At 40.0% G+C, this 16,767-nt stretch overlaps 1 protein-coding gene across 1 annotated transcript; it reads left to right on the top strand.

Moving 5' to 3' along the window:
• Nucleotides 1-11,737, top strand: tbc1d25 (TBC1 domain family, member 25). The gene is made up of 7 exons (XM_062427872.1): nucleotides 1-140; nucleotides 3,690-3,799; nucleotides 3,900-4,054; nucleotides 4,246-4,373; nucleotides 4,482-4,670; nucleotides 6,417-6,692; nucleotides 6,921-11,737. The coding sequence occupies exons 1-7, from the start codon at nucleotides 96-98 to the stop codon at nucleotides 8,598-8,600; spliced, it is 2,583 nt and encodes an 860-aa protein (XP_062283856.1). The 5' UTR covers nucleotides 1-95; the 3' UTR covers nucleotides 8,601-11,737.
• The last annotated feature ends 5,030 nt before the right edge of the window (nucleotides 11,738-16,767 follow it).

Raw genomic sequence — 16,767 nt, 5'->3', positions numbered from 1 at the left:
CTTCTATCTCTATGATGTTATTGATCACCATGTCGGTGTAGAAAGACAACAAAAACCCAGAAGACCCCGTCCTGTTCTAAAACGGAGTGTTTACGATGGCGGGTGAGGAGGAGAGGGGGGTGGTTCGAGTCAAAGTAAAGGTAGGAGGATCATATGAGTAACAAACAGTCTGCCAACGTCAGCTCGTTAGCTAGCTGTCCTGCTGTCCTGTTTCCTCTACTGTGTGTTTAATGTTTCTAGCTGTCTGTCATACACTCTGGACTGTTTAACGTAGACACAGAATACACGGAACTCTGTCGGTAACCGAGAGCCGTGTGTTTGAGAGAGCGACTTCTACCTGCGCAATATCCATTGTGTTTACACCACCATTGTTTGTTGTCGCTGCAGTGTTTGACAGCAGCAGGTGCTAACGCTAACTGACCATTAGACCTGTCATGTTATTAACACTGAAGGGAACAGCGGGCTACACCTGGCACCCTGCTATTATCCATTAAGAGTCCTCGTTAACTTTAACCCTTCATGTAGCAGCATCATACTGAACAGTTCAACATCCTCACAGCTGACGTCACCTGCCTTTCCAGCAAGCGCGTGCGTGTGTGTGTGTGTGCGCACGAGACACTGATGTTGGACATTAACACATTCGACGAGTTTCATTCTCAGTAAATGTTGTGTGACATGTAGTGAAATGACATCATTATAGAAAAAAAAAGCTCTGCTGACGCTGCAGGTGACATGTTGACGTCACGGTAAGCGGAGCTGAAGCATAGCGAGAACCTGACGAGAAGTTAGGGACCGTCTGTAAAGGGGCCGCGTCTAGCCGTTTGGGGGCCCTATGAAAAATGTTGTCTCTCTGTTTCTCTTTTTCCAAATGCTACTTTTGAACACATAAAAAACATAATTTAAGGAACTAAAACATATGCAAATTATAAATAAACACTTAAAAAAAAAAACGTAAACACAGTGTTTTGAATAAATGAGAAATTCATGGATATTATAAAATGATACTAATAATATTAAGATGACTTTCAAAGATAACTGAAGTAATATTTATTGGGCCTAATTAAACTGTCTTAAAGGCACAATCTGTTATCCAAATGTAAACTAAAGGACAATCCAACAAAAAAACCTCAAACCACAATATGAAAACCTGTTATAAAATGACTTACAGACTTTTGAAAACATACAGGTTATACACAACAACTCTACTAACATGATGCTTCCTTAAGCTGTTGAGAGCTTGTTGACCACAGTAACTGTGGTAAACACAGAACTAAAACTGACAGAATGCTGATTCAACTACAAGTCAAACTTTTGTCTTGATGTGGCTTTAGGTTTAAGCAAATGTACTCCAAATACACATTACACATAATTATCACGATGAAGATTAAAGCAAATCAGTTATCAGCATTATTATCCAAGGTTAAGTGCTTTTGACAGTACATAAAATATTGGTTGATCTAGTGATGTCACTGTCAGACTTGCCTCAGCTGACGGCCTCTGCCGTCAAGTCAGTACATCAATATGTGAGAATCTGCTGATGACTTTAAAATTGGTTTGTGAGCATGGATGAAGTGCTAATAAGGTTAGGTAAACCCTACTTTACCTCAGCCACACCGTCTACATGCTCCTTAATATAGATCTATGTCTTTTGCTTAAACTTATAGTTGAATCAGCATTTTGTCAGTTTTAGTGTTGTGTTTACAACAGCTACTGAGGTCAACAACCTCTTAACAGCTTAAGGAAGTATCATGTTAGTAGAGTTGTTGTGTATTACCTGTAAATGCCTGTAAGGGCGTACTCACACTAGGCAATCGTACCGTGCCCAAGCACGTTTGCCCCCTAAAATCCGTATTATTTGGCTAGTGTGAGTGCAAGTGTACCGTGCTTGAGTACGGTACACTTCCCTGGCACGGTACGGTTGGAAGAGGTGTGCTTAGGCACGGTACACTTAAAAAGGCAAACACTAGCTGAGCCCTGGTCATTTCACAAGCAACACTAAATGTGGAACCATTATGCATATATGGGTTCCCAATCCAACCATTTGTTGTGTATTATTGTATCATTATTAAGGCAAAAGAACTCAATTTATGTCCATCAACATTATAATGAAAAGGCTATAGGCTTAATATTAGTTTGCATCCAGCGTGCTGCGTGGACTTCATTACATCTGCTGCACCGCTGCTACCACAATTATGAAATGCTAAGTTTATTATCTGACTGTGACCTTCATAAAAGTAATATTTTACAAATCTGCATTATATAAACTTACGAAATTCGTTAAAGTAAGTCATTTGGCGACTTCTAAGTCATTAGACTAAGTCTTACTTTTACTGGCATAAAGAGTTGAATCAGTACGTCTGCTTTTACTAGAGTCTTTTTTACACTAGTATCTAGTACTGCATACTACACAGGCATGACTCAGAAGAACAAGCTTGCACTTTTTAATCATAATGCGTTGTGTTAATTGATCGGCTGTGTTGTGTTTTACCGGAGCACAGCACGAGTTCACACACTTGTGCATGTTTTATGAGAGTAAACTGTCTATATGTTTCTGCGCAATGTGTGGGAGGTAACCGTGCTTGAGTACGGTACGGTTGGGATAATGTGAGTGCAGCCCAGCGGGGGACAGGGGAGGGGGGACATCCGTGCTTCAGCACGGTACGGAACAACTGGCCCTAGTGTGAGTGCGCCCTAAGTCCTTTTATAACAGGTGTTCATATTGTGCTTTGAGTTTTGTTTGTCAGATTGTCCTTTAGTTTACACGTGGATAACAGATTGTGCTATTTGCCAGAACAGTTATTCATCTACATACAGGTATAAGTTCCTTACACTTGTCCTGCTTTTAGTGTGTTCATGTCTGTAATGATACAATGAAAGTTTGGTAGGAAGCCAGTCTGAGCCACTAACAGCTGTACAGTGATAGGAAGTTCACATGGTGACATTCATTTGACATGATGATCATTATGCTCTGCTGGTGCCCCTTCTGGCACTTTGGCGCCCTGTGCACAGTGTGTGATCATAGATGTATTATAAAGGCTAAACGCTGGACTGAAAATGTGCATTCAGTCCTATAAGAATTGCTCGTCTAGCACATATGCCAAAAAAAGTTTCTAGCCTCTGGGTTTGCTTCCATGTTATGTGGCCCACTGAATATGCTCTCACTGGTCCTGCCTGCGAGTTCCCACTCAGCCCACAGACTTTACATTGTGATGATGTCACAGATTTTTAAATTGTTTTTCTTGGCTTGAGAAAACTTTTACAAATATAAAGCCTCCATGGATCAAAAATTCATAATAGAAAAAGTCATATTTGACATTGTTTGCATTTCAAAGTGTACTGGCAACAGTTTTGCAGACATCTCTTTTACATTGGTGGTCTTTAGGGAAAATGCTTTTTGGGCTGCAGGGTCTTTTTAGCTGCAATACTACAAGTGACCACTGGGAAGAACTGGCTACAAGTCTAAGCAGCAGCACCGTATCCAGCTCAGACATTTGTCCTTTTGGTCTATAGATATTTAAAACCAACTGTATGTTCATCTCAGTCTACCCTTTGTATCCAACAATATAGTAGTACTATACAACTTAGTGGAGTTATATCATAGTATGTAAGTGAGACTGTTGTTGTCACCTCCTCTCCATCATTTTTTGACACTCTTCAATTATGATAGTTCATGATGTCATGTGTTTCAGAAATGTGACGGGGTGCTTCCTGTGGAGTTCCGTTCCTTTGCTGTTGATCCTCAGATAACATCGCTGGAGGTCTTGCAGCACATCCTCATTAGAGCCTTCGATTTGAACGGGTAAGAGTGATCAGCTGCTCTATACACGCAAAGCTGGTTCTGATGAGAGTTGAAATATGGTCGTCTCAATATTCTGTGTTCATTTGTTCTTTCAAACCAGGAGGCGGACTTTTGGGATCAGTTACCTGTCTCGGGATCGGAGTGGTGCTGAAATATATTTGGGTCTGTTGTCTGACTGGGATTTAGATGTTGCATTTGTCAGTGCAGCCAAGCCGTATCTACAGCTGAAGATGGACATAAAGCCGTCAGAAGACAGTAAGAACACCAGTGTTTCCATATATCCTTATCATGTCCAATGTGTATCTAAGTATAATTTATGTGTTCTGAGGGATATTTACAAAGTATGACAACAAAACCCTCACATATATTAACTACAGAGTGTAAAATACAGGTTGTTGATTGCTTCTGGTACATTTACAAGTCTATTACTGTTTGTTCAACTGCAGGTCCTGTAATGGAGGACTGGGACATCATCAGCCCCAAAGATGTGATTGGCTCTGAGCAGCTTCTGTCAGACAAGACGAGGTCTTTGGCCTCTGCAGCTCTTCCCTTGACCCAGTCTTTTCTGTCCCAGGTGTCACTGCCTTCTTTAACTTCCTCACATTTTTTTTTTTTTTTTTATCTTCTCCTCTCTACAAGTCAGGGGCTTTAATCATCCTTGTGTTGTTTGACTTGTGTTCAGGTGGGCCGCACCCTGTCCAAAGTTCAACAGGTCTTCAGCTGGTCTTACGGGGAGGAGATCAAGCCTTTCAAGCCCCCCCTGACCGACGCTGAGTTTCACAGTTATCTCAATGGACAGGGTCAGCTGACACGACCTGAGGAGCTGAGACTGAGGATCTACCATGGTGGTGTAGAGCCTTCACTGCGCAAGGTGCAGCACATGTATTTTTATAGCATTGCATTACTAATCTCACGTTCTGCAGACAGTAAACAGTGTTGGTCTGCTACATTTATTCGATAATGATTTGAGTTCTAGTTTTGATAACTAGCACAATGTTTGAGCAAGAAAAGAAACCATAATATACTGCAATCAGAAACCTTTATTTATGCCGATTGAGACAGTCATTAGTCATTTGTCGTGAACAGTGATATCATTTGTGATAATTCAGTTTTCCCCAAGAAAATGAAACCCCTCCACCCCCACAGAAGAAACAATTCTCTCTGTGTGCCAAATAATAACACATACAGTCCAAATCAAAAGTATTTGAACTGTTGCACATGTTTTGTTCTTCAGGCTCTGAGCTTCAGCACATTTATTTTGAAATGAAACAATGGATACTAAATTAAAGTGCCATGTTTCAGCTTTAATTTGAGAAGATTTTCAATATAGAAAGAACTGTGTGGGAACGCTTTTAACACATGGTGCACAAAGTTCAGGGGTTGAAAGGTAATTGGACAGATGTACATAAAGTCGAACAGAATCATCATATGTAACATTTAGTTTAAAATCCATTGCAATCAATGAGTGTCTGAAGTCTTGGACTCATAAGGGCGGGTTCCACTGCAGGAATTTCGGGGTAATTTTTAAGGGGCCGTGACTGTTGGCACGTCTCCATAGCAGGACCCGCCCCTGAAGGACAATCTCCTAGAACTTTTACAACGGGCAAAATGAGTCCCTGTCTCGGGGGATTGTACTCTATGCGGCCCTGAAACATTCCTGGGTGGGGCTTGAGGTTGACTCGGTGCTGATTGGGTGTACTCAAAGCGGGATGTGATGTCAACAGAAAGCACCAAAATAAAACGATTACGCGACACTCGAAACTGTTGCAGAATGATGACATCACCTCCAGAGTCCGGTGGGTCCTATCAAGGTCCTAACTCTGCAATGGAGACACAACAGCTGAGAGGACCGAGTGAGATGATGTTCCTGTAAAGTTCCTGCCTCCTAAATTTTACCCAGAACTTTCTTAATGGAAACAGGACTATAGACAGCAGCTGACACTTTTATTTGGTGATGTTCCCTTAGACATTCACTGTTCACTGACTTGTCATGTTCTCTCTCTGTCTTTAGTCTGGTCTACAGCAGGTGGAATAGATAGACTCAGTCTGATAGTGATCAGGTGTTTGAGCTGTTCCTTTTTTCTCCACACTTTCCTCTTTCCATCATTTTGATAGGGTAGATTTTACTTTCATCATTGCATAGATCTTTTGTTCCAGAACTCTACCGCTTTCTTTGTCTATGTGTTTAATTTTGTCCAACCAACTACCTTTTGATATCTCTCTGATAGATTTTTTGCTTTTTTCAGCTTTATTATTGCGTGGACACCTCTTTACTCCTCATATTAACAGACATTTGAACCCCTAAACGTTGGGCACTGTGTTAAAAGGGCTTTACGTTCACACACTTCTTTCTTTATTGATGTAAACCTATTCAAATTCTAGCAAAGACTTAAACATTAATGTAATATACATTATTTTATTTCCAATTGGAAAGTGCTGAAGCACAGAGCTTGAAGAACAAAACGTGTTACTGTCCAAATACTTACTGTCTGAACTGTTACATATATAAAAAGCTAAATCATACATTAATATATTGTATTATCTCATCTGTAGTTTATGAATGAATTAAAATCAAGTAATAATGGATTAACTTTAACATTGTCTGCTGTTGTTTCAGGTTGTTTGGCGGTATCTCCTTAATGTCTACCCTGATGGACTGAGTGGACAGGAAAGAATGGACTACATGAAGCGCAAGACGAGGGAGTATGACCAGCTGAAGAGTGAGTGGACGGCCCGTGCCAGCCAGGAAGACCTTGAATTCATCCGAGGGAACGTTCTCAAAGATGTCCTGAGGACGGACCGGGCCCACCCATACTACGCCGGCTCAGAGGACAGTCCACATCTGACTGCCCTCACAGATCTGCTCACCACCTTCGCCATCACACATCCACAGGTGGGATAGAGCTAGGGCTTGTTCCTGTGTTGAGGGCCAAAAGCGTTTCATCAAATCCAAATTCATTTACCAAATCCCTAAATGAATATAATTAGGTTTAGCTTTCAACATTTACAAGTAAAAAATAAAGATTCAGTTAAGATCTCACTATCATACTGCAACGTGTGAAAGCTTCATCCTGCTTTTCTTTTCACACTGTACACTGTGTAACGTTTTGTTGTTTTTCAGATATCATACTGTCAAGGCATGAGTGACATTGCCTCCCCTATACTCGCAGTCATGGACAATGAAGCGCACGCCTTCATTTGCTTTTGTGGCATCATGAAACGCTTGGAGGGAAACTTCCGGCCAGACGGGCAGCTCATGTCTATTAAGTTCCAGCATCTAAAGCTGCTCCTGCAGTACTCAGATCCTGAATTTTACTCCTATCTGGTCTCCCGAGGAGCTGATGACCTCTTCTTCTGTTACCGCTGGCTGCTTCTGGAGCTCAAGCGAGAGTTTGCGTTCGATGACGCTCTGAGGATGCTGGAGGTGACTTGGAGCTCCTTGCCTCCAGATCCTCCTGAAACCGAAGTGGAACTTCTGGGACCACCGCTAGAGTCGGATGAAACAATGGCACAATGCACAGACAAGGACAAGACAGCTGAGAACTGCCAAGCAGACGATCAGGAACAAAAAGAGAAGCGGAGGCGACACATGCTGAGACCTTCAAGAGAAGAACCAGATGCCAGCAGGATCGCTGTCACAGAAGAGAAAAAGAGGCAGAACTTCAGCGCTGGAAAGGAAAGCGAAGGCGCTGATTGTGATATCCCTCAAGTGACCACAGAAAAAGCTGATTTGCAGGCTCCTCCTTTTGAGAGACAAACTAGTTTTGGAGAGTTTAAATACTATACCGCCCGAAATGAAGATAGCTTTGACATGGAGCAACAACAGGGTGTGTGGTCTTCCAAATCAAGCATCCCGACGCGCCAGTCCACAATGGACAGTGAGGACGACCCAGAAGAAAGAACACCTCTCATAAAAAACTGTGAAAATGGTTTCTCTCCAATGTCATCACCTTCCCTGTTACCCAATGGCCTCCCAACGTGGAACACTGGCTCCTCTACATCTTCAGCTTCACCTTCCAGCTGGCCAGGTGCTTCTCCAGACTCTCCTCCAAAATCTCCTCCAAAATCAACAACCAATGGAAGAGAGGCCTTACCGAGAACTGTCCAAGAAGTCCTGTCCTCCTCTGCCCAAGTGCTCAGCAGTACCAGGATCATCTCGCCCATGACCCCCACTGTAAAAACATCTGTCGCGTCTCCCTCCCCCACTCAGAACCGATCCCTACTCTCCTCACCCATTTTGTCTTTCGGAAGAGGCCCCTCGCTGCCGGGCAGCAGGGCGTCCTCCAACAACCTCTCTTCACCTGGCAACAAATCCCCAAACACCACAGCTAACACGCCCAGTTCCACAAAAGCCGAGACCACCAGCATCAAACCGTGCTCCCTGCCACCTCCTCAAGAGTTCGGCAAAGGCAACCCCTTTATGCTGTTCCTGTGCCTGTCCATCCTGCTTGAGCACCGAGACCACATCATCAAGAACAGCCTGGATTACAATGAGTTAGCCATGCACTTTGATCGCCTTGTGCGGCGCCACAACCTGAGCAGGGTGCTACAACGAGCCAAGGCCTTATTTGCAGACTACTTGCAAAGTGAAGTATGGGACTCAGAGGAAGGGGACGAGGTTAGCTCGGACTCCCCAACGACAGCCTCGGCTGCCCTACACTCCCCTTCTTCAACCATCTCTGCCCGGCCCATTTACAGCCCTTTAGCGTTGCCTCAGGCATCATCTCCGAACTCAACCTATAACCTCGCAACCACCATCTCCTCCCCGACAGCTGAAGTTTCCCTTTCTCCTACGTCCTGATTCCATCATGTATCACCGGCTTCCCATCCTCAGTGAACTTGTCAGTAGACGGTTTGTGGCCCTTTGGAGGCGTGGATGTTTTTATCGACGGCTCCTACATCGAATCAGCTGTTAATAACCTTTTCATTCTGTGTATGCTTGAATACAAAATTCTTTATGCTTGTAGTCAACATAATATTTAATTTTTTTCTTCAACCTTTTAAAGTTACGCCTTTTTCATTGTCTGTACTCAAAGAGATGAAAGAGCCGCCGATGCATGTAATGCTGAACCCTGTGTCGCGGGTGTTTGACAGTTTTTGCCGGAACCAACAAAAGTTTGCCACTTAGTGCATTAAACCTGTGTTGCCCTCCTCATTACCTTTGTTTACAAGCTTCAGTTATGTCCAGAAGTGTCTTAACTAAAAGCACTACAGCTGCATTAGTTACAAGAATAAAAATCCAGACTGTAGATTTGTTTAAAGTCATGGTTGAAATTGATCCTGCTCATGAAGTACGACTGAAAGGACTTTAACACAAACAAGACATCTTAACCAAGAAGCAAATTAGTCACCAAATAAACTGACAAAAACTGTACCTACCCAACCTGCCTGACCTTAGCCTGTCACCTTTAAACTTAAAGGATAAGGCTGTCAATTTTCTATATTTGTCTTATTGTCATCAAATCTCATGTTTGGATCCATACTAACAATGCACTGATCTATTAATAAGTACTGTGTGTGTCTCCAAACCCTGATATATCTTATTACTTACTGTCATATTGCTCCATTGTTGCCCAAAAACGACTAAAACCACATCAATAGTCCACATCACTGCACCTTACATGGAACTACCCTCAAGAGACTGAAAGCATAATGCTGCTCTGATCACACACAGGAATAAGATATGTCAGAGTTTGAATACACAAACAATACTTGTTAGTAGATTAGTTCATAGTTGGTGGAAAAATATAGAAAGTAGTCAGATTCATCCTTTTAAAATGTTTTCTACAGTTGGTAGTAAATTCACACAAATAACACAAGGCAGGCTTTCTGTTTGGAGGAAATAACCCTGATGATGTCATAGTTATGTCATCAGAAAGCCTTCATTACAACCTAGTGGTGCTGTGTTTGAAAGGTGTTCAGCAGGCTGGGAGGGTCCAACAAAGAGATCCCATTGAGTTACTTAATAATAAGTGTAGTCCAGTATTCTGAGCTCCACCCAACATGTGGCCCATACATTCCACCACATAGATTCCCATTCATACCATGTATGTTATATTTGTGGATAAACTGAAATTAATTCATGTCTTTTTTTTGGCTATCGTTTCTTGTTGCCATGTTTTTTTTTGCCATTTCTGCTGTCTGTTGAAAGCAACTTACTGCAGGTTTCCTTTTGTTTTAGTGTCTTACTGCTTCTGTAAAAAGGCTGTTATGTGATTCCCATTTTTTTCAGTCATAGTCTGCAGTTGACAACGTGTGACAAAAAGTTTGTTCGAGATGAGCCAGGCCTGTGCAGAATCAATCACTGGCCAGTTAGATTTCTGTCTGACTCGATCCTGAGTTGGCTCTGACGTCATGCACGCAGGCAACAATAACCTCACGTAATCAAAGCGGCTGTAGTGTATAGAGGCAGGAGCCGCAGCTGCTCTCTGCCGACTGCAAGACCTCAGGGCATGATGGGAAAGGTCCGGCTGACACCTGATCAAAAAGCTGATTGGCTCACATTTTTTTGTTAAATTCTAAACATTGGGCAAACACGGCACAGCTCATCTCGACCGAGCCCGTAGACACGGTGACGCAGACGTGTGTGACAGGTGTTCTAAGCAATATTCAAATTTGCAACATCAGAGATTTAGGGTCAGTGCAATGAGTGTGTATCAGTCACATGTTCACAGGGAGATTTAACATTAGCTATATAATTCCTGTACAGTCACAGATGTGTTGTTTTTTTTAACTGTGACTCAGCCAATCACAATTGAGGACTGCTAATACCGGTTTTCTGAAGGCTGATACCTGAGGAACAAAGGACTCTACTTTTTTGGTTTCAGTTATTCATGATATAAAGTCTCACATCTGATCACTGTTACATAACAACAGCCTCCATTATTGAAACAGCTTATCATCCTTTTTTTGTTTTCTTTATTCATATGAAACAGTGACATCATGATGCAGAACGGGGATGCAGCACCACTCTGCTGAACACTGTCTGCATTCATACATTGAAACTCTAATAGTGGTAAAATAAGTACTGTACATTATTCATGCATTGGTGTGAGATGTATTATTTGAGCACTTTGGTTGGTGCTGTTTCCCAAAGACTCTCTTCTGTTTTCTGTGTTATAATTTTCAAAGGAATCATAGAAATGTGTCTAAATGAGGCTTATTTAATGACAGCGTTGATATTTTCTTTGTTTGGCTGTTGATAAGAAGGTGGTAGTATCTCAGTCTCAGTTTTAACCGTTGATTCTCCAGCGTGACGCTGCATGATACAGCAAATATATACAAATATATATGCCTATGTGCAACCTTATGGCGGAAAAGTGCCTCACACGTTTGAATTAGTAGCTTTGATTTATATTTTCTTTTTGCTCCAAACATTCTTTTTACATTCTGACTCTGGCACATTCTGGCAGAACATCCTGATGTGATAGTGAGAAGTGTTTGATTGTTGTTCAATTGATGGATTTTAATATTTGTGTACATGCATGCTGTTCACTGCAGTGAAAAAAGGCATATTGAACCATTTAAGATACATCACAGCATCTGACCACATTTATAAGGAACATTTCTACTTAGTGTAATTCCTCATTGATTGTTTTTGGAAGCCCATTTTTGCCAGGAAAAGCTAAAAAAAACAAAAACTATAAGACTTGAGAATGCAAAATCAACATTATGATATACCAAGTCTTAATGTAAAAATCACTTCTTAGTTACAATTTTGAGTCAAAATGATAAAACACGAAGTGTAAATGATCATAACCTGAGTTCAACAATTAAGTCACAATTGGCACTCAATTGAAATTATGACTTATAACAATTAGTATTTTTATACTTGTCATTCTATCTTTTTATATATGTATTTTTCCTAGCAGTAATGGGCTTCCATACTGAGTATCTTAATGTTTGCTATGTTAATCATAAATACAAACTGCTAGAAAGATGCAGATATGTTCTGAGGAGCTTGGAAATATCTGTAAAATATTACAGATAAATAAAGCAGAACTGTAAAAACAGGTTTTAACTTAAATGACATGTAAGGAGATATTCACTGAGATTCAGTTCAACTTTCCACTGTAGTGGACATCATGCATTCAAAGGTTTTTTTTCCATTTGGTTGAAAAATTGATCAAATTGAACTAAAACAATGATTTCATTTTCTGTTAGCATAATTGAAAGGACTGAAAAGCTCTATTCAAAAATCATAGCATTTCAACTTTGTAACAGAAGAAAGCCAGCAGACAGTGACAGTGTGCTTTTGTTGTCATGGAACCATGACGTTAGTTTGTTGGTTTTGTTTTGAAGATATGAAAATGTTGGTGTTGCACTTTGATATGGATGAAATATAAATGAAGTGCTCTGCATGACCTGCAGCATTGCAGACAGAATGGGAAATGGTTCAAACACTAAAGGGTAATGTTTCAGATCTACACACAAAACTAAACCTGAGCAAAGTCAAGTGTGTCTTAGATTGAAATCTACAGATTATATTTAATCTTTTGAAATGTATTGCAGGTAATCCAGAGCATGACATGATCAGGCTTTAATGATAAAAATAACACAGTCATGCTCATCATTATTTGATTATTGCACATTTGAGTAAAAAATTGTTTTTTCTCTCAGCCTTTTTTAAAAACTCCTTTGAGTGGCCTATGTTTTGTTCATCTCAGAGCGTCCTGTGTGAATAGCTTCTCGTCTGTCTGTGATGCAGAAAACTGCACATGATGTGCAGAGAAGTCCATATTTGACAAGAGCTTCTGTTTTCAGGCAGAAACTAAAGGAAAGACCCTTGTGATCATTGTGGTATTCTTTACTTTTGGTTCCGCCTCCTTTTTGTATATCAGTATTTAAAAGCATATTTAAAAAGAACTGAAATAAGTGGATGGATTATGAGCTAGCAATATGTGCATTTGTATAAAACAAACAAACAAACAAACAAAAAAACAAGACCAAAAAAAGATTTGTTTATCTCATTAAATTATATATGTGCACAAAGGTTAAGCTTTTTAATCATACAACACAACACAATGTTACTGATTGTATATTGGACACAAATAAATATTCAATGTAACTCAATGGGTGAAGGATGAATGTGTTTTTGACTTTTTTTCTATAAAAAGTATGAAAGAAACTTTTCAACAAAAATATTTGTTGATGAAAAACTGAGGTTTTCCTTTTTTTTAATAGATGACATCATATCTTTGACATAACTCCTCATACATTTGTAGTAGAAAACAATGTGAGCACAACATTCATTTAAACCTCAGTAAATCTGAACCTGTAACTTCTCATCATGTGGCCCATCTGACTGAGGGACATTTGTGTCAGTAACAGTAGTGAATGAAGCAGGCCTCTTTTTATGATGTGTGGATGAGCCATTCATTACATTTAAAGTCTCACAGTGTAAGAGAAGAAGCTATAAATGAGTATGAGTACATTAATGAGTGTTAATGTAAGCTGCTGTAACTGTTTACTCTCTACCATCGACATTAAACTGTTGTAGAAATCAACTTTATTCTGGAACGAATGAAAAGAAATGAAACATATTTAGAACATATCAGGCTGTATTTTCACCACCTTTTCATCATACGAACAGTGATGAGGAAAAAGGCCCATGATTGAACATAATTGCTGACAATATGATGTTGGTAATAATCTCTTTTTTTCACACAAGGTGAATACTATAATAAGCTTTGTCTGATTAGCAGCAGAGGTTAGATGGCAGATCAGCAAAGAAATACTACAATGGTTCAATGTTCACTACATCCCATAACATGCAGATGTCAGGGTGAAACTAATAAACATCCCATTCGTTTTGTCGTTGCCTTACAAGTAGTGAAGCTGACATTGTACACTGTCCTGTGGGTGATGCTGGAGGAAAGGTCAAAGGTCATTGAAAGTGATGTGTTCAGTAAATTTCATGACAAATGCTGGCCTGAAGGTGGCACTAGATGATAGTCCAAGGATCAGAACATATTTGGATTTGTTGTCCGGGCACCATGAATAAGCACAGACATATTAGTTGAAATAACGTTTTGTTTTTTTTAAAGATAGAAATACAAACAATTATATGTTAGAGTTGAAAGAGTTTAATCCATGATTCTATCAAGAGAAAACAGTTTATCAAGAAAAATACATTAAAGGGCAGGTTCACTATTTTTCAAGCGTGTCTTAAAACAGCAGTCAGGAGCCCAAATGAACATTATTCCTCCTGTTCATACTGACCATCAGAAGATCACTTCATAATGTTTACAATGGAAGTGATGGAGGACTAAACCCACAGTCCTCCTTCTGTGTAAACATGGATTTAAAAGTTGATCTGAAGCTAATATGAAGCTTCAGTCGTCTGAATGAGTCAAATCTTCATCTTCTATGTTTCAACATTACAGTGTTTTTAGTTGCAAAGTCTTTTTGTTACTATACTTCCACCACAGCTCAACAGAGAAACACTAAGAGGGAATCTGATGCTAAAAAGACTGTAAATGTGTCAGATATCACTTGATACTGTCAGAAAGATCTGGAAACATTTTTAACTTTTGAAGAAAAAATAAACTCTTTTCTTCATTTGTACAATTTTGGACAAATTGGTTTGCATGTTTCTACACTAATAACAGGAAGCTTCATTACAAAGGTTAGCAGTATTCAAAGTTAACAGTCCCAAACTGTCAAAACATTGTACAGTATGTTGTCATAGTAAGCAGGTCCTAATAAAGCACTGTCACTATCTCTGTACTAGTGAAACAATGAAATGAAGTAGATAATATGACCAGGACACCAGAGCCTAATTTTCTTCATGTGCCAACTCATTTTTAGCCTACAGTTCAACTCAATGTATTGTAAGGATTGTCTGGTTAAGGATGGAAATTGGAAATTCTGTGAGAGTATTGACATTTCTATTGTTCAAAAATCCAAATAGCTGCATCACTAATGTACGTACCATAAAAACAACAGAGAACTAAAATGTGAAACCACTTAAATAAAATGAAAAACACCCAAAACAAGATTCTTCAGTTGTTTAAGTGCAACAAGTAGATCCATCTGAATATCCATCAGACCCCAAACCACCCCACCCCCACTCCCTGCGTGTGTATATGATTTAAACTACATTAGATCAAGAGAAGATTGAGATTTAGTTCAGTTATACTCATGAATCTCATCTTCTATCTTCCACACTGAGATAAGCTACAGCTAAACCCAGCTCATTTTTAACTCACTCCATCAAACTATATGCTTACAATGTACATCTATTAAAGGATCAAAACATTCACACCAAACTATCAGATGATGTAGTGGTGTATGTATGTGTGGGAGCAGGGTGGGAATATTTTTTGTTTAGATTTCCATTAAGAGTGGGAGAGAGAGTCTGAGAGGGTATTTCCAGTCGTGTTCTCTGCTCTGATGAGTTCCAGGTGATCTTTATAGAGAGGATGATGGAAAGTTGAAGTAGGAAAAGCTGCTTCACACGCTGCAGCTCCTGATGTTTGGCCAACCTCTGGACAAGATGAGAGGAAAGTAAAGGGAGGGGTAGAATGATGTTAGTTCACTGCCCAGGCGGGAGCCAATAATGAGTCAGTCTCTTTATGAAGTCTGTGGATTCCAGTGCAGACTTCATTTTGTTGGATTTCTCTTGCAGCTGTTGTTTGGTTTCCTCGTCAAAATCTGCATCAAGTCCCTCCCTATTTTCATCTCACTGCGAACATTCAAATAGGCCATGATCAGAATATAAATGATGAAACAGATCCTATATTGTTGAGTACATTGTCCATTATAACTACTGTGTACTGATCTCACCTATATTTGCTTTCTCCAGTCAGTGAATGAAGGATGGCCTGTGACATGAACAGTTGTACAAGAAAGGGGAATGCATCAGAAAAGTTATTGGATAACATAACTTTATCACTGCTAAATTAATTAGCAACAATAAGGCCTCAGAGTGACACAATTAAACATGCCTATCACTAACTAATGTACTTGGTCAAGATTTTAACACAAAATGGGCTGGTGGCTGGTGGCTGGTGGCTGGGGCTCCTCTCTGACAGGACAACAGCATCCTCTCAGAGACTTCTCTCCGGAGGTTCCTCAGAGGCTCTGGAGCTGCTGTCCTGCTCCCTCCGTCTCTTCCTGCTCGCATCAGCCTGTTAGTTACACAGACAGACAGACAGACAGACAGACAGACAGACAGACAGACAGACAGACAGACAGACAGACAGAGGTGACTCCAACTGTATGATTGCTACACTGTTAATAGAAAAAGACTAATTCATCTTGGTCCCTGCACTGCATGTTTTAGATGTTTCCTTGCTCCAACACACCTGACTCAAATGAATAGATCAGTATCAGGCTTCTGCACAGCTTGATGACAAGTGCTTATTACAGTGTGAATGATGACACATACAGTAGATAATAGATCATGCTCATAGATCAGCAAATGGACTCAGTAGTGAGTTACACAGCAACATTTATCAAAAGGTTGCTAACATTAACTGACAGTGCTGAGAAGCACTAATTGATTGTTTTATATAGAGCTGAATCAAAGACGTCCTCTGCTGACGTGAAAAAAACACTTTTATAAACTAAAACATGATGATACACTGATGATAAATAGCAGAGCTGCTGTTTCATACAGCAGATGCCACATATTTTATAAACACTTTTTACAGATATTAGTATTTATTAAACTTTTATGGTATGGATGTTTGTGAGTGTTGAATTGTGTGCTTTAATGTGCTTGTCAATGGATTTGTGTTGTAGAGTCTTGTAGAGGTTCCATATACATTTTACTAATGAGTTTTTTCTATGTATATTAAAGACCATCCAGGGATTGGCATTGCAAATGACTTAGGCTATAAATGCTGTAGCGTATGGTATTAGTTCCATACACCAAATATACCTGTCCCTCTTCAAATAAACATGAAATGAACTAAACTGATCATGAGTAAACTATTCCCTTGTGGATCTGCTGCAGTCCAGTC

This window comes from Scomber scombrus, chromosome 10 (genome assembly GCF_963691925.1).
Source record: "Scomber scombrus chromosome 10, fScoSco1.1, whole genome shotgun sequence".
Lineage (NCBI taxonomy): Eukaryota > Metazoa > Chordata > Actinopteri > Scombriformes > Scombridae > Scomber > Scomber scombrus.
This window is presented reverse-complemented; position numbering and strand designations above follow the sequence as displayed.